At 30.9% G+C, this 26,896-nt stretch overlaps 3 protein-coding genes across 4 annotated transcripts; all 3 read left to right on the top strand.

The window, feature by feature from the left end:
• Nucleotides 1-307: 307 nt before the first annotated feature.
• LOC145750896 (uncharacterized) lies at nt 308-20,019 on the top strand. The gene is made up of 25 exons (XM_082566968.1): nt 308-386; nt 2,190-2,351; nt 2,939-2,989; nt 3,679-3,837; nt 8,219-8,361; nt 9,235-9,367; nt 9,484-9,589; nt 9,743-9,924; nt 10,675-10,817; nt 11,422-11,679; nt 11,840-11,990; nt 12,144-12,258; nt 13,014-13,189; nt 13,588-13,830; nt 13,914-14,093; nt 14,687-14,872; nt 14,945-15,148; nt 15,526-15,708; nt 16,161-16,781; nt 17,498-17,544; nt 17,655-18,357; nt 18,635-18,770; nt 19,090-19,216; nt 19,580-19,749; nt 19,953-20,019. The coding sequence occupies exons 1-25, from the start codon at nt 308-310 to the stop codon at nt 20,017-20,019; spliced, it is 4,725 nt and encodes a 1,574-aa protein (XP_082423094.1).
• Nucleotides 20,020-21,048: 1,029 nt separating this feature from the next.
• On the top strand, nt 21,049-21,767 carry LOC145751461 (DNA-directed RNA polymerase III subunit RPC8-like). The gene has a single exon (XM_082567618.1). It carries the CDS (start codon nt 21,130-21,132, stop codon nt 21,736-21,738), a length of 609 nt encoding a protein of 202 aa, XP_082423744.1. The 5' UTR covers nt 21,049-21,129; the 3' UTR covers nt 21,739-21,767.
• Nucleotides 21,768-21,877: 110 nt separating this feature from the next.
• Nucleotides 21,878-26,100, top strand: LOC145751460 (transcription elongation factor A protein 1-like). 2 transcript variants are annotated; one of them, XM_082567616.1, is made up of 7 exons: nt 21,878-22,092; nt 22,647-22,833; nt 23,289-23,392; nt 23,480-23,594; nt 24,096-24,304; nt 24,453-24,599; nt 25,645-26,100. In XM_082567616.1, the coding sequence occupies exons 1-7, from the start codon at nt 22,024-22,026 to the stop codon at nt 25,723-25,725; spliced, it is 912 nt and encodes a 303-aa protein (XP_082423742.1). In that variant the 5' UTR covers nt 21,878-22,023; the 3' UTR covers nt 25,726-26,100. The 2 variants fall into 2 exon arrangements, with proteins under 2 accessions (XP_082423742.1, XP_082423741.1); XM_082567615.1 differs by lacking the exon at nt 21,878-22,092 and having other exon boundaries at nt 22,148-22,833.
• The last annotated feature ends 796 nt before the right edge of the window (nt 26,101-26,896 follow it).

Genomic DNA, 26,896 nt, shown 5'->3' with positions numbered 1-26,896 from the left:
TAAATAACGTGTACAAAATACTTTATTATATTTTTCGACTGGTCGCATATTTTGTTTTCAATAAGAAATAACTGTATTATCTTGAAGTGGGCACTTGAGATTTTAGGAAGTTTTATTTATCTTAAACACTTACTTAAACAAATAATTTATCAAGTTAGCAGTTTTAAGAAATGGGCACTATTTAAATAAAATGGTTCACTATTAACTTTAAATATTTGTTATTTCTATACAGAATAATTAGTAAGTTACTAGACAAATTTTGTTTAAAAATGGATTATGCTTAAAATCTTTGATCTATAATATAAAGATGGTTAAAGCTGCCGTCGCTATTTCGATTTTTATTTTAATGACATCATGCGAGATGACGTCATCGTCCATTGTCACAGGTAAAATTAAATAAAAAATAAAAAATTCTAAAATTTAATAAAAAAAAACATAAAAAGATAATTTTAAAATTTTTGTAAATAATTATACTGTAGGTTAAAATATAATATAAAATAAATAACTTAAGGTGTATATTATTATTAAATATTTTAATTTTTTCAATTTTTGGAAGGTTAAATTGTTTAAGCTTTGATAAAAAAGCAAAACGCGTCGCTAAAAATCTGTTGTCGTTTTTATTTATTGATTTCATCAAATAAACACGGTTAACAAATTCCTTTATAGATTGTTCTGTCAATTTTCGATTTTTATTTACTGCAAATTGTGCGCAGCATACAGTAAATTATAAATTTGATTTTGAATATTTGCGAAAATTTGTCATAATCAATAAAAAATAACAAGAAAAATATAAACAGGTTTATATATTCTAGTAAAGTTACGTTTTTATATGGTTGCGTAATAATTTTTTGCACAATAATTCGATTTTTAATTAGCCTAAAATTGAATTTTGAATTTTCAGGGAATTATGAATATTTTTGATTTCTATGCCGTCGAATTATTTTTGATTATGTCGCTTTATGATGTCACTGACGGCACTTTAAAAGGCCAGCTTAAATTAATTTACAAGCGTGTCATAAATAATTAATGCTTTAAAATGCAAAGATTTTTGCTTTTTGAGAGTGTTTATTAAAGAGAACTTCACGTTAAAAGAGTGGTGGGTTTTAAATAAAAGTTTTGGCTCTAATGTACAAATGTCTAAACCCTTTTCCTAACTTTTGATTTGATTAGAACAAGCATTTCAATTTTGAATTTGGCCTAAATTGAATTTAAAGTTGAAAATTAGATAAAGTAATTTTAATAGCTGCTTCACACAGTTATATAACATACGTTACAAAATGCATAAACAATTTAAGCGTATTAATTTTACTATGTTTATCAATATAACCAGATTAAATAATATTGTAAATTTTAACTAAACATTGACCCTGTGCCTTCCTAAATGCATGTAGCCTTAATTGATTTTTATCGACCCAATGTCCACACTTTATCACTTTTACTACATCCTTGATTAGCGAGCATATGCGCTTCTTTAGCAACCTGGTTTGTTATTAATAGCCTTTGTACTACTCTAACATGGAAGACAATAGAAAGTTAGGTGATGACCTGAAGCCAAAATAATCGCTTTTCGCTTTTGAATGACTAGGCCTATATTTTGTCATTGATTTTGTCAGGTCGCAAAATTTTATTATTTTTTATCGTTAGGCGGTCGTAACAGTAATTTAATGCAAAAATTTAAAACTGTTTAAAGAAACTAGAAGATATAGGTAATTTATAGTATTGATTTTAAACGAAATAATATTAAAGGACTCACTATATGTGGTTTAACTAATGAGATAATTTATTGTATTTTCATTTGAATTTCACTCTATAAAATATTTTATAAAATTTGCATTGATTAATTTTAAACAGTTTGACTTGGGCCATTTATCATAATTTAGATAAATACTTTATACTAAGTGTATTTATTGAATTAATAAAAACTATCTATATTTTTCATGTTTTAAGTTTGATTATTTTAATATTTAATAAGTAATATTGTTATGTTTATTGTCTAACTGACAAAGAATATCACATTATAATAGTGTTAGGTTGCAAATAACAAAACATAATTGAAAAATGGATTTTCTATTGAATTCGATAAAAGTTTTAAGGCCTTGTTATCATAATATTTTTTGAAATCTTATTAAAAAGTTAAGATGACATTTCCTAATACACAATTTAAAATAAACATATTTTAAAATTGACAGTCAGTGTCAGACAGGGTAGCACCGCTATACTGCCTTGTAGTGTGGATTATGCCTCATCTGAAGTGCCTGCCTACGTCATCGAGTGGTTACGTCACGAGCAGAAGATGCCGGTCTTTATCAAAATAGGGAAAAACCCGTCGCAGTTGGAGGATACGTTTCAAGGTAAATTTTTTTTTAAATTCGTTTATCCTCGATGTGAAAACAGAAATTGTAATACTCGTACAATATTTTTTTAGTCACTCATTACCCCGAACACTAATTAATTACTCAAATTTGGTCAATTCTTATAATATTTATATTATTTTTGGTGTTACTAGGTTGTTTCTTTAAGTAGTTTGTTTAGTATTTTACAACATATTGTTCCTGAGATATTTATATTTTTGGTACATTGCTGTTTATTGATATTGTCTGTATGCCTACGTTAGTAACTGTTACCTGTTGTTATAAGTTGGTGCTATTAAATTTCAATTTAACGACGGTATAACATATACTAGGTATGGAAATTGAACCCTAGTCTCTAGTTTTAGGAACCAAATTTATTCTACGTTTACTTATATAAAAAGTATACCAATATAGGTTTCAACAAAAACATTAATAACTTTATGAATAAATTTTAATTAACTTTACAATAATATTTTGTATTCTTAAATTTGTTATTTTTAAGTACTTGCTAATCTACTCAGGATTGTGCTAATTTCGAAACTTACAGGAATTAAATTTAATTTGTTTTTTTTTATCTGCTTAAACAGCGTGGGAAGCTTTCTATCGCTCGTTACTATCTGAGCGATATGACGAATCGGGTAAGTCATTTCATACGTCATCAACACGTGTTGAGTTTTATAACAAGTGACGTTGTTTATATGTGCGTATTGTCGTTGTGTGTACTCGTTTCGTGTGTTTAGGACAATTTTCATAAATAACGTGTTTTTAAATACCGACATACAAGTAAATTACCAAAATGGAATATAATACTGAAAAATATTTTCTTATTAGCCTAAGCATGCTATTCAAACAAGAAATACATTTATTGATATTTTAAAATAAATGCCTGTACCATTTTATAATAATGTAGCTTATACATGGGTTGACATATTTGGATCACTTGTAGTTCACGGTCCTTAATATTTCTTTTAAATTTACAACTTTTGCAAAATTTCAAGTTACTTTTCCGATTCTTTGAATTGCTTATTTAAAGACTCAAACCTACCTAAGATATGCCCAAAATATATAACTCTCAACTTCAAATCTATAATCGCACAGACATATTAGTCTTGTTACTTTCGTGGTTTTTGCATTGCCTTTTTTTACTTTGAAGTTCCTAAAATATTTGTATGGTCGTAAACTAAAAGAAATTGGAATATTTTATAAATCCTTATCGCATTTGGCTTCAAGTTTTTCATTTAAAATTTTGCATTAACTTTTGTTTGTGCTAGTTGTGTTCCTATTTTGTTTCTCTATAATGTTGTTTTTGTTTTATTTTAATATTTAGGAAGAATGTCGATCGCCTCTTTGTCGCCACCTACTGCCTCGCTGGAGTTTCAAAACGTATCGATCTCAGATTCGGGAAAGTACCAATGTCGTGTGTCTTATTTAAGAAAAAAATTCGTGAAAACTGAAGAAGAGACCTGGGTAGTGTTAAAAGTTACAGGTAGAAAAAAAATTATATTTTAAGATATTAAAACTCGTTTAAACTATGTTTATAATTTTTTAAACTATGTTTAAGATGCGATATGATAATTTATTTCTATACAAACTTACTTTTTATATCATTGAAATGTTAGTTTTGAATAGGTATGTTTTTAACTTAAGTTTAATTTTTAAGTCTAAAAAATGCGTAAAATTCTATCCGCAAGGTGGTGGTATCGAGTTGTTCTTAAACGTTGGAAATCTCTAAAATTAAAATAAATGCTATTAAAATCGATACAAAAATTAAAAACGAAAATTGTGTATACAAAAATAAAAATTAAGTAATTTTAACTGGGCTGATTTTTTACATGGTAATTTTTATTATTTTTTAAACTAAACTAATTTAAGTACAATTTTTAAAGTATGTTTTGGCAATTATTACAAAATATCGAGGTTTCCAAAAGGTTACGTGACCTAATAAACACGTGCTTTTATCACAAGCTAACGTTTTACGTTTATTTGTATTATGTATGACTTTACTATATAGTTAAGTAGAACTCGTGAATAATTAATACCAAAAATCGTTCGCTCGAAAAAAACGTCGCAAAATATTATCATGTAATTATACTGACCACTTCTAATTAAAAATATATAAAAAAAATATAAAATAAAAACACTAATTAAAAAGTTATAACATTTTAGAGTTTTTTTTATTGCTTTATTATTAAAATAATATTTAACTTTATATTTTTTTCATTATTAAAAAAAAATTTTGGTACATTCTGTATTTAGTTATTAGGTCAAACTATTTTGTTATGCTCTCAATATAATTATTTCATTTACTCAATTCGAAATGACGTCATAACACATTACTTAAACATTTTATATTCGCGCGATATTTTTACATAAACATTTTTCGCGCAAAAAATTCGATCATTCAAAAAATATTTTTCGGTGAATTTTTTTAAAAAATATTCTTCGACAAAATATCGGTATCCGATTTCAAATTCATTGCCGATAATAACGGTTTGTTTAATCATGCGTGCTCGCTGCCACTAGCCCGTGAAGACCACTATAAAAGCCTTGGCAAAAAATGCAAGTGGCATTATAGTAAAAACGCACGAGACGACGGAATTAAATCCGCGGCATTTTGAGTCGTTTTAGCCGCCGGAATTCGGTAGAAAATACCGTTGTTGCATATTTGGCATTATATAGAGTTATAGACTGTAACATTTACGTAAGAAACGTAATCTTATAAAGCCATCGATTGAGAATTGCGCTTGAATAAGTAATTGGCTGAGCAGATATTTTGATAGGGTGCTTTTATAAACATACAGACAACGTGCAATTTATATATAGCGTAGTCAATTTTAAAAAGCGATTCGATTTATGGCGCTATTGTACTAATTAAAAATCGTAGGGAAGCTTGCAGGTTATTATTATGTTCCCTAAGAGTAAATTACAACCCCCTACCCAGTCCCAAGAGGCTTCTGTTTAAATGAATTACCATCGATTAACTTAAAAGCTTTCTGTGATGGTTTTATTGCCTGCACTGGAAAACGCAAGTGAGTCAATTTCAGATGTCTTATGAGTTATTTATGCGCCCATGCAAATGAAGTGTCGCTTAGTAAGTAAGCATTTTAAAGAGCTTGTGAAGACCTTTTTATGAACTGTGTTATGTATATTTTAACAAAAGATAAAAGGGAAGGATAAGTGGGTAAAATATTGTAGAGAAATTAACACCTGAAGTTAAATAGCTTGTAATATTATGTGTTTTTAAAGCATAGTACCTAAGTCCTGATTTCAGCAAAACCTTTAAAGTTACACATTTGTTCAGTAGTAAAGTCCTGATTTTTTAGTAGTAAAGTTTTGAGTTTAGATTAAGAGTGAGGTTCTGACTTTAAAAAACTTTTAAATTTAAACTTTTGTTGAGTAGTAAAGTCATGATTTTTGAGTAGTAAAATTATGATTTTAGATTAGCGGTAAAGACTTTAAAAATCTTTTAAATTCAGACTATTGTTTATTAAAAACAAAGTTAGCATGTTATAAAACATCGCAAATGCAGCATACAAAAAATTTGAGCTTCTCTTTCATATGCCTGATCAACATATAAAAACCAAAAGCACAGGGCTTCAAATTTTTTACGTGTTTTCTGCATATCTAGATAGCAATCATTTGTATGTCGTGAGAACAGAGGGCTACGCACGGTTAAAGAGCAAGTGTCAACGAAAGTAACAAGCAGGTTAAGTCTTAGTTTTCCTGTGTTAACACGTTAAGGCCTAACGCCCTTTTGCTAGCCTACAATTTAGCATGTTTTGTCAAGAACTACAATAGTTATTAGTATTAACCAATACGCGAATTTGTCACTTAAAAAAAAAATTATAGAAACAATTTTGTAATAAGATGTAATGAATAAAATATAGGCTTTGTAAAATTACTTAATAGTGAAAAAGCAATAGCAGGTGTTATATGACCGTTGTACTAGATTTTATTGACGCAACTAAAATTAACTGTGTCATTTTTAACAACGTTGTTGCAGGCATTTGCAAATAGAGAAATAAACAGTTATTTTAGGTTTTAGAAAAGAAAAACTGAACAAAATAATAATATAAAAACACCAAATTAAACTTTTTAAAACTTGTAGATGATACAGAAAGATTTTTTTTAAACTTAAGGCATTTTAACACATTTTTAATGTTTCACTTTAGCGTTTTAAAGCAACACCCATTTGTAGTCATCAGTTATTCAAACAATTTTTGAAGTTAAACTTAACATAGTAATTCTATTTTCAACCTAAACTCACAATAAAAGGCCTGCAAAAGAAACTGCCTTGTTTAGTTAGCGCGACTCTTCAGTATATGTGCATGTTTGTTTAGACAGTAGCTAGCTTGCTAATTGGTTTTAAGTTCTTTTTAAATTTGAAAAATAGATGCCGCTCCCAGATAAGTTATTCTCTTACAGTTACGTTTTTTGTGTTAGACTACAAGTTAAAAGGGCCGATAGGTTAAATTAACGACATGATATAGTTGTTGTTTTCTGAGTTAAAATAGCATGACCAACGATGGATATAACTTACTGGATTTCGATAATTTTGAAATCAAATTTGGCGGAAAAAGTTTAATATTTTTTCTTCTGATTTTGTACACATTTTTGTACGAAGCCACAGCAATTCAAAATGAAGGTAAAATATTAATTTAATCTTTCAAGTTTATTGTTTTGGCTTGTAAATTGCTACAACCCAGAGTTATTTATTATTAATGCTCCTTTCTAATTAGAACTAAGATGCCTGTATATAGTGTTACTGATAACACGAGAAGTGTAAATTTATCAATAAAGAAAAAATGTTTTAATAAAAATTTAAATTCGAAACAGTTACTAATATAATAGAAGCCTATTAAATATAATTAATCTAGTCGACCCCAAAGATTAGCAAAATTATTATTAAGCGCATTAGCGAAAATCTTTAGTAAATAAATACTTGACAGGCAAGACCAAAAATGTAAGGTTTGGGGTTTTAAACATTTTGAAAGTTTTTAAATGCATTTTGTGGGTTACGGGTTTAAAAATCGTTTGTTTTAACCTGCCCTTTATTATTACCCCATTGGTCGACGGTTTAAATTTAAATGCGTAGCCATGACAACGCATCGTTTTAGTTGACATTGATTGAAAGCAGTCATTTAAGTTTTTCATCGAGCCAAGTTCAAAATTAGCCCCCTCTGCTACTCAAGCAGAACTGTACAAATAATTACTTTTGTTTAAAAGCCAATTGATGGCGGTTAAAAGTTTGCATAGTAATGTTGAAAGACTATTGGTCTTTTTGCGGTCAAGCATATATATTGTATTGGATAAGGAAAAATACCCTTTACTTAATGCTGTATTATAAGGCATAGCAAATATGCTGCAAATATAGATCTGAATTTTTATTGATTTCGATTAAGAGCCTATCACAATAACAGATCTATAAATTCTGATTGCTTGATTTAGGTCAAAAACAATATTGAAAATATCTCAATTAATATATCGGCTCAAATGGTACAGAATAAATTGGTGCCACGAGACTGGACATTACCATATTGCCATGTTCGATTTTACAAGTCCCATGCGAAGGTTAGAGTTGACAGATTGATTAAAATTCGAAGCCATGCGTTTGGCGTTTCGGTTATTGACTTTGACTTTTAATATATGTTGTCCGATTGCTAAGTGGCGCACTGGGAATTCGGATATTATGAATATATTGCTTTTGTTTTATTAATCTTAAAAGTTTAAGGAGCGAATTGGTATTGATTTTTTTGGGAAATATTTTTTTTTTTGAACTCTGATTAAATTAATATTTATTTCTCTATTTAAAAGACTTTTAATAAAATTAATTTTAATTTCAATTAAAAAAAATATTATTTTTTTAGCTCCTCCTTCCTTCATTGTCACTCCTCCTCCTACAGTCCAGGGTAGATCCGGAAGATCTTTACTCCTTAGATGTATAGCCGACGGGGTCCCAACTCCGGAGGTTACGTGGATCAAGGATGGATGGACACTAAAAGATGGGGAGGTAGGCATTTTTTTTGTATTTTTTTTTTGTTTTTTGTATCATTGTTTTTGTCTATTAGTTTACTGGTATTTTCCTATTAATCTTTTACTTTCAAGAAAGGTTTTGTTCACTCATTCGGGATTTTTACATCCGAATTAGCGTAATCTGATATTTTAAAACATTCTTTCTGTTTTGTGGATTTAAATTTCAAGGATTCATGTGTTTTGCCAATCAATTATGTAAATGCCATTGTAATATTATAGTTTAAACTCTTATTTGCATATACATGTCCTGATTTGCAATGCACTTTAATATACAATTTTTGGCAGCGTATACTTCTTTGTTAGCTAACCCTAACCCTAACCCTAACCACATGTAATTCTCCTGTCAATTAATAAAAATCACATAAGGATTTTTATCTTGGATTTTTCAATTACTTAAAATTCTTTAAAAATTACCTCTAAGACAACAATTGTTGGATTTACTTAGCATGTTAGTTTAAATCTTTTGTTTAGACATTTTATTTACAGTTAAGTAGTAAGACTGTTTATTGTTATTGTTGTTTGTTTATAAAAAAATAGTGGTTACTGTTACAATTACAGTCTAAAACCGGATATAATCTTTCTAATTGTCATGGAAAAGTTTTTTCTAGTTGTTTTGTTTCTAATTTGTTTATAATTAATAAAATTCATATTGTTTATTTAAAATAACATAAACATTTTATTTAAGTAACAGTACGTATATTTTTTCGGGCCTATATTTGAGTACTTAATTTTATTTAAAATTTACCAAATGTTATGCTCTTTTAATTTTATAGATGTTTAATACAAGGCCTTTTTTTATTATTGCAGGTATTTAAAAAAATAATATTTAATTCTGACTTTCTTTTTTTAGAACGATGGTATGGCAGTTGGGAATGGGGAAATACATATCAACTCGTTGGACAGAAGTCATGCTGGAAGATATACTTGTATGGCGAAGAGCTTAGAAGGCCAAGTCCAACACAGTACAGTAGTATATGTATCAGGTAATACTATTTTTTCAATGAATTTTTTTTGATTTATTTATTTATGTACTTATCTAAACATTTTAGCAATGCTTTTTTGACGTTAATTTATTTAATATATGCTTTCTACGTCACAGGACCACCAGTATTTTTAATCGTGCCTCAAGATACAACAACGCGGGAGAATCAAGACGTTTTATTTAGTTGCAAGGCAAGAGCATATCCTGATACTATAACATACAAGTAAGTATTACTGGAAAATGCTTAGTTGGACTAATAATAAAAAAAATAGAAAAACTTATAAATTTTCCCAGAAAAATATATGCTTGAATTTTAGGTATATTTTCTAGTTCTTTATTTGAACTCTATTTTTTTACTGATTTTTATATAATCTAGATGGTTTCATAACGGGATTTCTCTCACTAATTCGCCAGATCTACAGGGTCGTACTAAGGTCCTAGAAGATGGAACAATGGTGATTTATTACGTCAGAATGTCGGACAGAGGCCGGGTCACGTGCCAGGCGAGTAATGGTCATGGCACCCCGCCACAGGCCACGGCAAGACTGATTGTCGAGTGTAAGTTATGACTGATTTGTGATTTCTTTAAATTCATGATAATACCAAGGTAAAATGATTAGGGCAACATTGTTTAAAATTGGTTAGACTCTGAGGTTCTTGGTTTGATTCCCAGCTAATACATGTCATAATTTTTTTAAGTAAATTTATATATACCCAAACAAAAACTTTATTTTAATATTTAGTTATAAATAAAACCCTAAAATAAGTAAAATTAAAAAAAAATTTAAAAACTCATTTTTTATGAGTTATTGTATCAAAAATAGGAAATATTTTTGCTGCAATTATTATTATTGATTTGTAATCTTTGACTTGCCTTTAATTATCTGCAAACATTATCATAAGTTATACATCGAAATAATTTCTATAAGGAGAAAAAGTCGATTGATTTTGCGCAAGTTTAATTTTAAGGTCAATCAAATAAATTTGAAATCGATAATTTTTAAAGGGCGGCTTACGTTACTTAGTTTAATATTTAATTTTCTACGTAGATTTTTAGTATACCTTAAACGGGTAACTTACATCAGTTTAAATGGCTATAGATTTAATTGATTTTTAAATGCCTTGGCATGGCTAGGACCTTTTTTTACTTTTTTAACTCTTATAATACTTGTTTAAAAATGTATTATATGGCGATTGGTAAAAAAGGTATTTTAAAAACGCAAATTATTAAAAAAGAAAACAAAAATTGGTGTTTTTTCTTGCCTTTTAAATTTAAATTTTTTAAAAATTGATATATTATTTTTTTAGATCGGGCTAGAGTTGTAAATATGCCTAAGTTTGTGTACGCTGGTCTTAGTCTGCCTACAACCTTAACTTGCCCCTCATTGGCCGAGCCACCTGTCACTCAAGTCATCTGGAAGAAGGATGGGAGGGACTTAGCAATCCACCAGGTAAAATAATTAAAAAAATAAATTAAAAATAAATTGAGATTAAGTTTTTTTGTAACTTTGAAATATTAGTATGCATTTTAAATTTTATTATTACTTTTTATATTTTTTTAATATCCGATTTCTGCTATCGTAATAACGTAATAAATAATTAAAGCGATTAAAATGCTTCTGCGTATTCAATTTCCTATTTAACTTATGGTTTAATATTTAAATTATGTTGTCATTATATAACATTTGGACGATTTTTTAAATTTTTTTTTTAATTTTAGGCAGTTGCTTTATAATAAAATTATTTTTTGGTATTGTAAATTTATTTTTGCTAGCGATAGTTTTATTATGGTAATAAAATTTTACAGAAAAAAAATAATTGAAAATTTACTCCTTTTTTATCAAGTTTCTGTAATAAAATATTTTATGATCCGTAAATATCGAATTTTATTATTTACCTGTTTTAATTTAGAAGTTGTTTATTTTCTTTGATCTGTATTTAAATTTTTTTATATAGAATTTTTCTTCAAAACTATTTTAACCTTTTTTTCGATTTTATTTTTAAAAATTTTTTTTTGTGAATTTAATTAAAAATTATTAATTTTTTTATTATTAGGACCCAAGATTTTTCACAAACAATAACGGGAGTTTAGTGATCCGTAAGGTGGCGCAAGACGACGTGGGGACATACACCTGTATACCTTACAACATCCACGGAACACTTGGGGAGTCTCAGGGCACCCAGCTTGTTCTCAGAGACCCACCAACTTTTGTCAATCGACCCGAATCGAATTACCTTACTGGGGTGGGGGCGAGTTTTGAGGCACCCTGTACGGGGGAGGGTGACCCATCACCTACTGTGACGTGGACAAAGGTAAACTATGACGTCATAAATGTGGAATCTAATTTTTTACGAAACTTTTTTTTTGCCAAAATTTTAACATTTCTCTATTTTTTTTTAAATCCTGACAAACTTTTGTATTTTTTGCTTTTATTTTTTGAGTTCAGATTAATTTATGATATTTTTTATTTAGATTGGGGGTGACGCAAATGATTTGTCTTATTGCCTTGTTGGCGGATCGCTTACGATTGCTTCGGTGAGAAAACACCACCATGGAGTATGGAGATGCACTTTAACCAACGCAGTAGGGCAGACATCGGCCGATATTACAATAACAGTTCAAAGTAGGTTTTGCAAACATTTTGTAATATGTAAAGGCTGTATTAGCGTTGCATTACATTTTGTTTTTAGTAAGGTTTAATTTTTATTTGTTTATATATTTTGCCATATTTACAAAATGTAATTTTTTTTAAATTTTTATTTTGTATTTTTTTTAGATACCACTCCACAGCCTGTGAAAAACTTTACGGTGATGAAGGTTTCTGATTCGTCGATACAAGTCACGTGGGTGCCAGGTTACGACGGAGGTTATCCACAACATTTTAGACTATGGTAAAAAAATACAAGAATTTTTTTTTAGAAAAACGTAAAAATTCTTATTTTTTGTATTTAAAAGTGTAGCATAACGGCAGTTCCTTTTTAAGAATTTCTGTATATTATGTGTGGACAGATATATTTAAAACTGGACGGCTTTAGAGATTTGGCCAATATCATATTACGTTGTTGTCATTAACGTTTCTTAAACCATTACGACAAGACTTTTTTTATGTAAGGGCTAAACGATTTTTATCAGTTTGATAGATCACTAGGTCATTAAACAGTTCAAAATTTATATTTTGGTGTGATAATATCTTGATTTTGATTGCCAAAGGTCATTAGCTTTTTAAACTTTTTTGTTGATGCTATAGCGAATATTTAAAAGAAAATTAAACTAAAGAAGGCATGTTCCAAAAACACATAAAATAATTTATATGATATTGGGTTAAAAGAAAAAATTAACTTTTTGGGTGTTACAATTAAAAATAGTAAACACTTTTTTTTTGGTTTTGACATTTAAAAAAGACCGCCAGTTTTTTTAGTAAATTTTAATTAATATTATTTAATTGTGCTAAAAACTAATTTTATTGACTTATTTTTTTTCCATATCCCTTTAAGGGGATAAGTTTTTTATATTTTTTGGGGTAAGGGTGTGCGGTTTGGGACGTGTTTGAGCCATCCGTAAACGCCGGCTTAAAGGCAAATAGTGTGGCGTTGGTGCGGCTCGAACCCGAAACCTTTCGGCTAATTTTATTGACTTAAAATTTTAGGTACAAACAAACAACCGATGGCGACCACATTTGGAAGAAAAAGTTTATCGACGGTGACCGCACCACGGCGGTAGTGAGTCAACTAAAATCCAACACTTTTTATCAATTGTCTTTGGTTCCAGGTAATCAAGAGGGGAGTGGACCGTTCAGCAACACAATAACCGTCAAAACTAAAGGTTTGTTAAAATATTGTGAAAAATCAGTATTAAGTTAAGTAGAGGGGTAAAAAATAGTAACAAATCAAACAAAGGGGGGTAAAAATAGTAACAAGTCATGTAGGGGAGTAAAAATAGTAACAAGTCATGTGGGGGTGTAAAAATAGTAACAAGTCATGTGGGGGAGGGAAATAGTCTTAAGTCGGGTATAGGGGTAAAAATGGTAACAAATTATGTAGGAAGGGAAAAAATAGTAAGGTCGAAAAGGGGGGGTGAAAATAGTTTTTAAAAGAGGAATTTCCAAACAAAGACGGCTAAAAATTGGTCAAAAATGACTTTTCTGTAAGCGGTTAAGCTTAAAGTATACATATTTAATATATTATCGTGTAATTTTCAATAAATTGACTTTGTTTTTCTAGAAGTCCGTAAGCCAATTGTTACAACTAAACCTATTCAACTGCCAACCCCACGTGACTTGACGTCATCCACGCTTAGCAACGGGCAGGTTTTGTTGTCATGGCGACCGCTGCGTTACTCGAGCAACTTGTTGGGTTACTTGCTCGAGTACAGGCGAATAGGAAAATCTCCTAGTTCTCCCGGGGACGATAACCCGGCTGCCCCGAGCTCGGCAGGGTCACGTGGTCGACGGAGACGAGCGACAGGTAATTATGACATCATAGACATTTAAAAATATCTTTTTTTTGGAATACTTTTAAATAATTAATAATAAAATTAATTTTTTTAGATAATTTACAAATTAACCCTCCACAATGGAGCACTCTTCAAACCACGCCACCTAACGTCACGACGTACGCGCTCAAGCCTGACGAAGTATATCGTGATCAAATCTACGAGTTTCAAATATTAGCTGTGACTTCAGCACACTACAGCAAGCCTAGCAAACCAGTTAAAATATCGACAAAGGGTAAGCTTAAAAAAATTTTTTAAATTTTTATTTTTGGGTATTATTAATATTATGGCAATTATATTTAATTACTAAAAGTTAAAAAGAATTTTAGGCACTAAGAAAGACGTTGACCTTTTTTTTGAAGGGGGGATATATCTTTATCCTCGATGTGGGAAAGTCGAATGCGCGACTTAAACATAGAGTAACATCAGTTACTCCAACCCAGTTTCGAGTTGCCTGTGGCAGTTCGGGATATTATAGGTTATAATTGCCCGGTAGTTATGCTGCTGATTAAGTGCTGGCTTAGCAGGAATTTATACCGTTTATAGCGCCTTACTCAAGGCCGCTACAGCATGAGATCAGTGGGGATTGAACCCACGATCTCATGTGTGGTGTAGCAAGTGTTATTACCACCACACCACGCTGCCGGTACTATACAACGAAATTATGACATTAAAGCAGCGGGAATCAAACCCCGGACCTTATGAAATGATGTTTTGATTTTTATCTAAAGCATTTGACATCATTATTATATTATAACACTAATAACGAAAAATCGTATTGTATTTTGATGTACAAAAAATTAAAAATTTATTTTTTATTTTTATAAGGTTTGGTTCTTTATCCCTGCTTAACTGAAACCCCTGTGCCCTCTTACGCCGCCTTACGGCATCCAACAATAATTGGAATAGTGTGCGGAATATTGCTGTTTATTCTCGTTGTGTTGTTATTGGTAATTTATCGCCGAAAGTACCGGAAAAGAAACTTGAAAGAGTCTCACAAAAAAGAAAAAGAAGGTTTTAACATTTTACTCAAAGTCTGAAAAACGTTATTTCAAAAATTTTGTTTTTTTAAATAATTTTTTTTAGAATCGATTAGCTCGAATCAGTTTGAAGTAAGCGATACGACTCCTGGTTACGATGCTAACGAACTAACGTCACGTTCAATGATTCGTAGCGGCGATTATTCTTCACATGTTGGTCCACATGGTGATGCTCTGTACCTACCGCGTGATGACGTTTATGTGACGTTACCAGTTCTTAATAAATATACTGAATCTAAGCAGTACGATGGTAAGTAATAATTAACACCATTATTATGAACAAAACTCATATGTAATATAAACAATAGTCAACTTTTTAATCACTTCTTTGGAAAACAAGCAGTTAGAATATTTACTCCTACATTTTTGCCGTATTAATTCTTTGAAAAATAAACAATTTAATTTATATTTTTTTCTTGGTTTTATTTAATTACCTTTTAAGATATTTTTGTGTTAATTTTTGGGTGTATTTCTTTAAAGTAGATAAAGTAGTTAATGGTGTATTTTTAATAGTTAAGTACCTGTAACTTAGCAAAGTTTTATAACTAAACATGTAAACAGTCTTAGAACATGTAAACAAAATCGGTTTATATTTATTAACAGAAACCTTTATTTTCATTTTTAAAGTCGAAAGGGAAGGACTTCTCTTCCATTCTTCAGATGAAAGCAAAGAACACGACAATGAAGATCAGATCAAAGAGGAGGTTAGAAACGATGCCTCAGTAAGATTAAGAAGGGAAACGGCAGCCAAAGTGTTGTCTGCACAGAGAGAGGAATGGATGAAAACGGTGCAGGGACTTCGACAAATTGGTAAGTAAATCTGTATATAATGAAGCTTAGTTGGCGAATGTTGAATTTAAAGTAATACAAATTAAACAAAACTGCCATTTGTGGTGCTCAGAGAAATTATCGCGGAAAAATATTAGGTAAAACTAGCGACCATATTACAACAAGAAAAATTCCAACTTTAGTGCAGGCTATTAACTATAGTTAATACAATGAAAACACTGTGAAAAATGTAACAGAACTAAAATATGTTTAAAAGTCATAACAAACAACAACTATTTTCAACTTGAGGTAGAACAAGTTATTAACAGAAGTTTGTAGATTTTGGTTTGGTTAAAGCATCTATTGCTATAATTTAAGTTGTAATTTTATTATATTTTGTTTACATGTAAACACTAGTTTTAGAGTAAGTAAGAAGACCTATTCCTATATGTGCCATAACATGTTTAACAAAAATGTTTTGTTTTATTTGATAGAATCGACATCAAATTCAAATCAAACACATTCACAACAGCTACAACATCAACAACGTATGCAACAACCACAACATCAACAACAACAAAATCAACAACGATCTGACAACATTCACCGAGGTTTCTGCCGCCAACTTTCCGACCGAGGTCTTCCACCTCGCCGAGTTCTCTTTGACGATCGACGTCATCCGAAAATGACGTCAGAAGAAAATGACGAATCCGTGTTTGGCGTCGTTCAGATGACGTCACCTATCAAACGCAGTCGTTGTCGAACTTTGCCGAACCGCTCTCTTATAACAACGCCTACCAATAATTTCGATGACGTCATAGCAGGATGTGACGTGAACGGTAGAGTCGAGGAATGGTCCAATCAGAACGTCCCTTTGCTTTCGTCATCGCCAATGAAACCCTACGTACGTCATCATCCAAACACGTCGTCATGGCAACCCAGATCACGTGCCAGTTACAGTTTCGACTACACCAGAGAACCTCAAGTAAGGGAATTAAGAAACAAGTTGAATTTAGAGCAAGACTCTACGCTTGAAATAGATTGTAGCAACAGCGATATTGAGGTTCGGTTTATCAAGGGTTTAAACAGCGCGTCACCTTCTTCTGTTAAAGTTGGTAAGTGCTGATATCACCAAATATATTTATTAAGTTATTTGCTTATATTTAGTTTTATGTTTATGTTATAAGTGCTGGCCTACAGTTTAATAGAAAATTGACATCATCTTGGCTCTGCCTCGAATGTTTTTTTTTAATCTAACCGGCAGCGTGGTGTAGTGGTAAGAACGCTTGCTACACCACCATGAGGTCGAGGGTTTAATCCCTACTGTTCTTATGCTGTAGCGCCCTTGAGCAAGGCGCTAAAAACGGTATAAACACCTGCTGAGCCAGCACTTAATAGGCAGCATAATCACCGGGCAATTATTGTCTATATAATTTATCCACGCTGCTTAAGACAACTCGAGACTGGGTCGGGGTAACTGATGTTACTCTATGTTTAGGTCGCGCATTCGACTTTCCTACATCGAGGATAGATATATGTACAAAAAAAAATATTACATTAAAGTGAAATGTTTTTTATGTTTTATTAAAAATTGGTGTGATAACGACCCATGTTTAAGCTATCTGTAAACTTCGGGCTCTACGGCAAATAATATGACATTGGTAGGGCTTGAACCCGAAACCATTTGTCGATGCTATATTTGGTACAGAACAATAGCGTAAAATTTGCATAATCTTTTTGCAAACAAATCTATTTTTTGTAATATTTTTATGTTGTTACATTCACTGTTGTCGATACTAATTTGTAATAAACAATAGTTTGTTTTTGGAAGGGTCAAATCAAATGGATAAGAACAATGAACAGCCAAGCACTTTAAAGGTAATAAACATAATTTAACTTTCTACTTTACTCTAAATCATAATGCACAATGTACTATAATATATGCATATACATTATAAAGCTTTATACAAGACTCTTTTTGGTTTTAGGCGACGAATGCATCTTTGGAAAATGGCAACAAAGCAAAGTTAAATGGCGAAAATAGAAGACAGAGAGTATCACTAGAGGCACTTATAAGCCCAACACATCAACAAAACAAGACGCGCAATCCTAGCACTACACCACATCGAATTTCAGTAATAAAACCATCGCCAGATAAAAGTCCCGACTGCTTTCAAGCAACCGTTCTAAACAATACCGGTGTTTGTAATATAGATGATATTGGGCATGGTTTAAACGACAATTCCATGTCTGTTGGTGATGCATACTATAAGCCTACCGTGATATCTATAGGAGATATAGCGTGGGAGAATGTTCGAAAGTTTGGCAATTCGGGATCAATTACATCGCCTAACTTATCGTCGCAATGCAGTCCTAATAAAGTTCCAAATATGACAGTTATGTCATCAGAAGTACAACCGTCTTTAGGCAACTTTTTGTTCGATCGTGATTCACAAAACAAAGACAAAAATCGCTTGCTTAAAAACATGTCGTTGCCTCTGATAACGGCTTCAACTATTTTGGAAACTTCGTTTTTTCCACCAATCAGAACGACGGCACCTTCTAGGCGAATGAGGTCGTTACCAACTTCTCCGATCAAAATGATGCGTTCCCCTACAAATGTGTTAAATACAACCCGAGCCAGCTTACAGAATGTTTCAATTCAAACGCAAAATGGCGGATCTGAGTCAGGTAACATACTTAATTATGGATTAAGATTTGTAATCGATAAAATATTCTTCAGATAAGTTTTCTAGACGAAATTATAAACATTTATATTATCATTGGGGGACTAAGTGCTAGTAGGACGTGTTTTAAAGCGGCTATAAACACTTGCGTTAATGATAAACAGTGTAGTATTGGTGCGGCTCTAACCCGTTATCCTTTAGCTTGTAATTCAAAGTCATCATTACTATACTACAATACTTGCAACTTTAGAATTATAAACATATTTATTACTTTATTTTAGCTGCGTTGTCGCCAGGCTTGCGACCATTTTCACCGAATAGAGTGGCAAGAAGTGCTCACATGGAGTCACAGAGTAGTGGGTATGGCACACAAGATACTACTCAAATATCACCAGGTTTAAGGGGGGTGAACGACAGGTATGTAATTTATAGTATAGCCTGCATTAAAATGTTAAATTTTTCGAATATTAAACTAATAAGTCAAGTAATGCGTAACCTAGTTAAAGTAGTAAAGGTTACAAAATGAACTGGTTAACATAAATATATTAAAGTTGTTTTGTTTTATTTTTATTTAAACTTTAAATTTCTAATATTAGCTCTAAAATTATATTAAATACGGCAACACAAATTTAATAAGTTTAGCTTTTTCAGTTATTTTTTAACAGAATATTTCATGTTTCGCCACTGTTAGACTACAGTAAGCAAAATTTAATTTAGTGACATGATTTTTTTACAGACAGAGAAAAGATAACTCATCAGTGGAAGAAAATTACGAATGGGATTCAACTTTTGCGATGGAATCCGAAATTTTGGATGCTCTTAAAAACTTTGAAACACACAGTACAGCGACCCCAATATCAGAGGTATTAAAAATTTGTTAAAACAAGTTCTTGCTATAGTCTGTTGTGGGCTTGTCTTTTAAATGTCATGTAGTAACAAACAGCCAAATGCACCGGTTTTGATTTGTACTGGTTTATTTTGTAGTTTATGGCGCTTTTCAGTAAGGCCACTAAAAAACAGGTACTGCTTCTAAATTTCCGTTAACAAACTTCATGTTTGAGCTGCAAACCCGGTTTTTGGGCTGCGAATCACATTTACCCCGTTTCCATGTCCACTTTTTTCAGGGCTTTGGACTTTAAGGATAAATAATTTAAAAATTCTTACTTTTAAGTTAAAAATCTTACTTTTTCTGGTCTAGTTAAAAATCTTACTTTTTCTGTTGTTAGAAATTGCGGGGTGAGCTTCGAAAGTTTACCAGTGACGATGAACCTACGTCGTCTAATCACGATCTTCCACGTCGAATTTCAACCAATCAAAACCTCGCACCGTATCGTTCGTCGTCAGTTGACGTGCTTGAACAAACAGAAGATGAAAAAAGAGACGACATAGAAAAAAGGTGATCATTTTATAAATTTTTTTTAACAAGGCCTTTTTTGCCTGCTTATTGGATATTGGCAACTTTTGCTATAAAACCTATTTTTTAATTAAAAAATAACTATTGTAAATTTAAAGCATAAGTTTTAGCTACCATTTTTTCTTTAAACTTAACCTAATGTGCTTAGTCCATTCTTGTTATTTAAAGATTTTTTTACATGATAGGTGCTCGGCCTTAAGACAAGAATTTCTGTATTTTCGACAACTTCAGGGATATAACAAAAATCCATAAATGTTTTTTTCTTGGTTTTGATATTATTTAAAAGTTGGGATTCAAATACTTAAATTTAAGTCATTTATTTACATTCAACAAGGTGTTATAGATTCTTAGATTCAAGTTTTATTTATTATTTTTCTCTAAATATTTACCTCCTAGCGTTTTATTGATAATTTAAGCCTTATGTGTTGCTTTAAACAAGTTCCATTATTATGTTACTATTTTATGTTTTAGTAAATTATTATTTTTAATATGCTAGTAAATTATTTTAATGCAGTTAATTTTTGTTTAGATAAAGTAATGTAATTTACTGCAATTTGTCATTTTGTTTGTCAATTTTTATTTTTTTAACAATTTATTTGTGTTGATAACAAACTATATAGGTAAAAAAAATAAAAACGTGATATTTAAATAAAAAAAAAATTGTTTTTTCCCAAATAAAATTTTTCGAAAATTTTCAGTCATTATCAATTTTTGGATTGAACTTATTTCGGTTAAAACATCTGCTCGGTTTTTCAACTTTTAACAAAACTCGTGTTACTTTAAAATTCAATGCAAAATGGCAGATTGTAAAAAAAAACAAAGCTATGACGTGTTTTAAAATAAAAGAACAACGATTTTGGTATTCTAGAACAGTAAAACCACAATGGCAAAGTTTTAAAACAATTAAAAAGGCACGACTTAAGTTTTTTAGTTTTTAGAATGCAGTCTGCAGAAAATCTGAAAAAAAGCGAAAAACATTTTCAAATGTCTTGAATGTTTAGTTTGGTTAGTTTGTATAAATATTTAAATTATTAAAATTAAACTTTTAAGGGTTACTAATCATTTTTTATTAAATCAATTGTTAAAAAAACTGAAAACCGGATAATAGTCTAATAGAATAGTTGTTTTTTTTCTTAAATTTTATGCCATCTAAAAATTTACATAATATATATATATATATATACATTTAATTGTTAATTTTATATTTTTCAACTTTTTTTTTACATGCAGGCATGGCAATTCTATTATGCATAATAATAAAATTATAAAATCAAAAAAAAATATTTAAAAAAAAAATTATTTTCAATTTTATTAAAGAATTTTTTAAATAAATGGGTATGTAACATACAACAATTGTATACCATGTTTAAGCTTGCTGAAATGACTGACACAGTCAAAATTCAGCCATGGTTGTTCAATGTCGATCTTCAAGATGCCGTAAAACTTGAACTAAACCGAAGATTTGCAAATAAAGTGGTTTGCAATTTAGGATTATGCATTTGTCTTTTTGACATTTTAAAATTTGACGACTCTTATATTTTTCCCGGAGACGGTGCTTCGCACACCAAAGTTCATTTTCGGTTTGTTGTTTTTCGTCCTTTTATCGAAGAGGTAATAGTGGGTAAAATAAAAGGGTGTAGCCAAGATGGTGTGACTGTTAGTCTCGGCTTTTTTGACGACATTAAAATACCTCCAGAGTTTTTACAAGAGACATCGAGATTCGACGAAGAAGAACAAATCTGGGTGTGGGAATATAAAACTGAAGATGGTGCTCACGACTTATTTATGGATGTCAACGAATCGATTAGATTTCGTGTCGTTGACGAGGTATTTGTGGATACTACGCCTTCAAATTGTCCGACTATAGCGGGAACTACTGAAAAAACTCAAGTTTTAGCAACCCCTTATTCTATTAAAGCAACAGTTTCAGACCCAGGTTTAGGACTGCTATCATGGTGGGCTAATGGTTAAAAAAAAGTTTTGCATTTTAAATGTGCATTCATTGTTAATTTGATAAGTTCAAAAGGTTGTAACTGAGGTTATACAAAGTGTCGTTGGTTGTACTTTTATTTTTGTTAAAGTTCTATTTTTTTTTTCTAAGTGTCAAAATCAGCAGTTTTAAATTCAGAACACAATTGCTAAAAAACATTTGTTATTTTTAACACTTTAACTGCATTTCCTAAAATATTTTATTATCTTATTTTTTGCACAAAAAGGTTTGTAAGACATAGTTTTTCAAATTTCGTAATATTAAAAATGGCAAATGAAGGAGAGGTTATGAGAATAGGAAAGAAGTTGGATAGAATGGTGGCTAAGAAAAACACTGTATGTATATACACTATAAACTGTTACTATTTCGTTATAAATAGTAAAGTTATTCATTGAGAAATATACCTAAAATATACAAGATAAATGTAATCTAAACATTTGAAATTTTTTTGATCCGTTATTTTGTTATATTTATTTATTCTCATTGTTGAAAGGTCTACTTCACAACCTAAACATAGGGTAACAACCGTTACTCCGACCCAGTCTCGAGTTGCCTTTGTCAGTTTGGGATATAAGAGATTTATGGCTACCTTATAATTAAGCTGGTGATTAAATGCTGGCTCAGCAGGGGTTTATATCGTTTTAAGCACCTTATTTAAAGGCTCTACAGCAGTGGGGATCAAACCCATGACTTCGTGTAGTGTAGCTACAGTTCTGACTACTATACCAGGATGTGGGTTTGTTATAGGAAAGTACAGCTTATCATTAATGCTTCTAAAATATACTTGATTTAACTTTTCGATTTCATTTATTTATAAATGTTTTTAAATATATCTAATAATATAGACTTCCCTTGTATAAAATTATGTAAAATTAATATTTTGTTTAAGGACAATGCGTTGGACATTCTTAATGTCTTAAAAAAGATGTCAATTGATCTCGAAACTCTTCAAAAAACTCGGATTGGGATGACAGTTAACAATATTAGAAAACAAACTAAAAATGACGAAGTTGCAAGTTCAGCAAAACAGTTAATTAAAGGTTGGAAGAAACTAGTGTCAGGACCTTCAAACACAGGTATAAATAATAATTGAGTAGTGCAGTGTAAGGTTATAACACTTAGCATCACTACATAAGGTCATAGGTGCGGTCCCAACTGCTTCTATGTAAAAGTGCTTTTATATAGGGGCTATAAATGACTCAAAACCATGTGGCAGATTAATTATGTGTCATTATTCTTAATAATATATCAACTTTTTTAGGAAAACTGAAGTTTGGGTATAAGTAACAAAAGTAATTTCATTGGCTGTTAAGATGGCCTTCTCATTACAAAAAAATGTCAATTTTTAAAAAAATTTGTACTATATTTTGCAGCAATTAACATATTGTTGAATAAAGCTACAAACTGTATAGGCTAATACTTGACAGTACAGTACAGACTTAAAATATAAATTTTTTTCTCAAACCGAAAATATTTTTATATATATATTAAATTAATCCTAAAAAATTTAAAAAAATCTATTTTTGTGTAGAAACAAAAAAGTCTCCTTCTGGAAGCAGCAGAAATGGGAGCACCTCCGATTCACAAATATCATCCACAATTAAAAGTCATTCACCTCCGTTACCTAAATCTAATGTAAGAAAATATTTCCTAAAATTTGTTCACTAAACTATATTCTCAACAATCTTACAATAAAAATTATATGTTAAATTATTTTTGTAGAGTGAAAAATCAATGTCTTCTAACCACATGGATACTTCAAGTACTTTACTTAAAACTAATAATCCAATCAGAGATAAATGTAGAGAGATGTTGTTGAAAGGACTTATGACTGACAGTAAATTTTTTTCAATTTTAAAAAATATATTTTTATATATATATACATTGGTTTATTAACAGTATATATGTTTGGCCTATTAACAACCTATTAAAAGGGTAATTTGATCTATTTGTTAAATAAATTTTTATTGGTATACCCTTAAAATGGACCTGCAGCATGGTGTAGTGATAAAAACACTTGCTACACCACATGAGGTCGTGGGTTCAATCCCCACTGCTCTCATGCTATAGTGCCTTTAAATAAGGCGCTATAAACGATATGAACTCTTGGTGGGCCAGCACTTAATCGACAGCATAAAAACCGGGCAATTATAATTTAAATAATATCCCAAACTGTTAAAGGCAACTTAAGATTGGGTCGGAGTAACTGATGTTACTCTATGTTTAGGTTGTGCATTCAACCTTCCCTTGTCGAGGATAAAGATATATAAACTAATAAAATATTTAACACTACGAACAAAGGTTTTGTTTTGTTGTTTAAAAATTAAATATTTTTTAGATTCTACACACAGTGAATCGAGATGCTCATTTATAGCTGCAGCCATCGAGGAAGCAATCCACAAAGAATTCAACGATACGGGAATGAAATATAAGAACAGGGTACGAAGTCGTTTCAGTAACCTTAAAGATGCCAGAAACTCAGTGCTGCAACAGAATGTGTTAAACGGTGTCGTAAAACCAGAAGTTATAGCGAAAATGACCGCAGAGGTAAAGGCCAATTGTTGTTAAGGCAATATCTGCCACCATAAGAGGCCCAGGGTTTGATTCCCACTGCTCCTATTCGCTAAAATGCTTAAAAAAAATTTTTTTATTGATTTCGTTTTTTTTTTTTTTTTGAAAATTTTGTTAATTTTAGGAGATGGCAAGTTCGGAGATGAAGAAATTAAGAGAGGCTTACGAACAGGAAAATATAAAAGATCACCAGATGTCAGTAAACGAGGGGACAAAGACCGATATGTTCACATGCGGAAAGTGCAAGTCGAAAGCATGCACCTATACCCAGGTCTGTTTATTTTTAATTAAAAAATTTATTAATTTAAATCTATACCCCAAGCTTACATTTTCCGCTGCTGTTTTACATTATCAAAATTTATTATAAATTATTTCTCTGGTGAGTTAGTGTTGGTTAGCATATTATTTGTGCCCTTATCTGCTACATCAGTTGTAACATCTTGTTAATGGACGACATAATCCAGATCAAATGTACCAACTAAATTGATAGTTTGTGATATAATTTTGATAGTCTGTGATATAAAGGACTGGCAGCGTGGTGTAGTGGTAAGAACACTTGCTACACCACACATGGGGTTGTGAGTTTAATCCCCATTGATCTTATGCTGTAGCGCCCTTGAGTAAGGCGCTATAAACGGTATGAACTCCTGCTGAGCTAGCACTTAATCAGCAGCATAACTATCAGGCAATTATAATCTATAATATCCCAAACTGCCACAGGCAACTCGAGACTGGGTCGAAGTAACTGATGTTACTCTATGTTTAAGTCGCGCATTCGACTTTCCCACATCGTGAATAAAGATATATACAAAAAAAAAATTTGGGATCCAATTTTATTTTCTAAAATTCTAACCAAAATCTTTTCTAGTATCTCCAATCAACTAGTTTTAATATATACAAACCTCTTTAAGTTAACTTTAAATTTAGTCCATCTTCTTTTTTTTTTTAAACTATTCTGCAAGTGCTGTCCGAATAGCTGTTTAAAAGTACCTGGTTATGATGAGGCTAAGTGGACAATTTAAATGTGATTTTAAAGCTATTAAGATAAACCTCCTGCTATTCATAGTGTGGGAGTAAATTATCATGGGTATATATTAGTTAAGAAAGACAACCATACTACAACACTCAAAATGTGATCTTTAGGCATCGACTAGAAGTTATAAAAACTAGCCTTACATCATGGGTCCTGGGTTCGATCCCCAAAGCTGGAATATATTTGCGTCTCATAGAAGTTTTATTTTATGTTCAGAATGTGAAAACTGGAATATCATTTTTTATAATTTGTAAATAAAAAAAGATTCTTTTTAATTTTTCAGCTACAAACGAGAAGTTCAGATGAGCCGATGACCACTTTTGTGTTCTGCACCGAATGCGGAAATCGATGGAAGTTTTGCTGAAACCTTTTTTTAGCAAATTTTTCTGCCAAAATTGAGTTCAATTTCCTATTGTAGGTTTGTAGGCTAACGTTGGAAGCAAAAAAGATATTCAAAAAATCCAATAAGAGACCAAAACATGACGCAAATCAATGACATTAATTCTTTTTTAATTTAGCCAATAATTAAAAAAAATGTACAATCTATCAGTAAAAAAAATGGCGGTCAAAATATTTTTTTAAAACTTTTTTGTTATATTTGGAATATTTTGTTGGTTTTTGATTCGGTGTTGAAGCTGTTATTTGCTTAACTTTTGTTTCTTTGTTGAAAATTGTATGTGAATTTGTCAGTATATGCGAGTGGTTTAATGTACATGTTTAAGTAATAAATGTTAGTTTTGCCTTGAATATTTTTGTCCGCGAGATGGAGCTAAGGGGTTATACTGTATCTACTGTGGTAAAGTCCGGTAGTGTGGCAAACCTGTCATGGCGTCGGACTACAAGCCGAAAGGTTTCGGGTTCGAGCCGCACCAACGTCACACTATTCGCGCTTGAGCCCGGCGTTTACGAATAGCTCAAAACACGTCATAACAGCACACCTTCCTCCCCCAAAAAATGTAAAACCTATTACCTCAAGGTGATATGGAAAAAAAAGAGGTTATAGGATTGGATTACTAGCCAAAAAACTCGGGTTTGGGCCGCAGCAATACGACACTGTTTGCATTTGAATCCAGGATTTGCGGATAGCTTAAAACATGTAACAACGGCACATTTTTTCCAAAAAATAAAAAAAACGATCAATTTTTAAAGATTTTAAAAGAAATATACATAAACCAGTCATGGTATTCAATTACGAGCCGAAGGGTTGCGGGTTTGATCCTTATCAAAAACACGCTGAATTTGAAAAAAAATGTCGTAATTTTTGCTTTTATGGCAAACACTTTTATTTTAAAGGAAACATTTAAGAATTTTATAACTATTTTGGTAAAATAAACAAATTCCAGTAAACTTTTATTTAAACCCAAATTTATTAAATCAATAAAATTTAAAATTTAACTTATAAAAATTAAAAAAAAACAACCCTAACTATGTTAAAATCAAGATATACCTACGATTACATCTTCGACTGTTATTGTGACTCGGCCTATTAAACCGTTATTCTACTTCAAGTCCGAACAAATTATCATTCACGATGT

This window comes from Corella eumyota, chromosome 4 (genome assembly GCF_963082875.1).
Source record: "Corella eumyota chromosome 4, kaCorEumy4.1, whole genome shotgun sequence".
Classification (NCBI taxonomy): domain Eukaryota; kingdom Metazoa; phylum Chordata; class Ascidiacea; order Phlebobranchia; family Corellidae; genus Corella; species Corella eumyota.
This window is presented reverse-complemented; position numbering and strand designations above follow the sequence as displayed.

Bases quoted from the DNA above. Each gene is read 5' to 3' on its own strand.
- LOC145750896 (XM_082566968.1), top strand. From the start codon at position 308: ATGGTTAAAGCTGCCGTCGCTATTTCGATTTTTATTTTAATGACATCA. The intron at 9,590-9,742 runs GTAAGTATTACT...TATATAATCTAG, and splicing joins CCTGATACTATAACATACAA to ATGGTTTCATAACGGGATTT. The intron at 14,094-14,686 runs GTAAGCTTAAAA...TATTTTTATAAG, and splicing joins AGTTAAAATATCGACAAAGG to GTTTGGTTCTTTATCCCTGC.
- LOC145751460 (XM_082567615.1), top strand. From the start codon at position 22,575: ATGTTTTTAAATATATCTAATAATATAGACTTCCCTTGTATAAAATTA. The intron at 23,393-23,479 runs GTAAGAAAATAT...TTATTTTTGTAG, and splicing joins CTCCGTTACCTAAATCTAAT to AGTGAAAAATCAATGTCTTC. The intron at 24,600-25,644 runs GTCTGTTTATTT...TTAATTTTTCAG, and splicing joins AAGCATGCACCTATACCCAG to CTACAAACGAGAAGTTCAGA.
- LOC145751461 (XM_082567618.1), top strand. From the start codon at position 21,130: ATGTTTAAGCTTGCTGAAATGACTGACACAGTCAAAATTCAGCCATGG.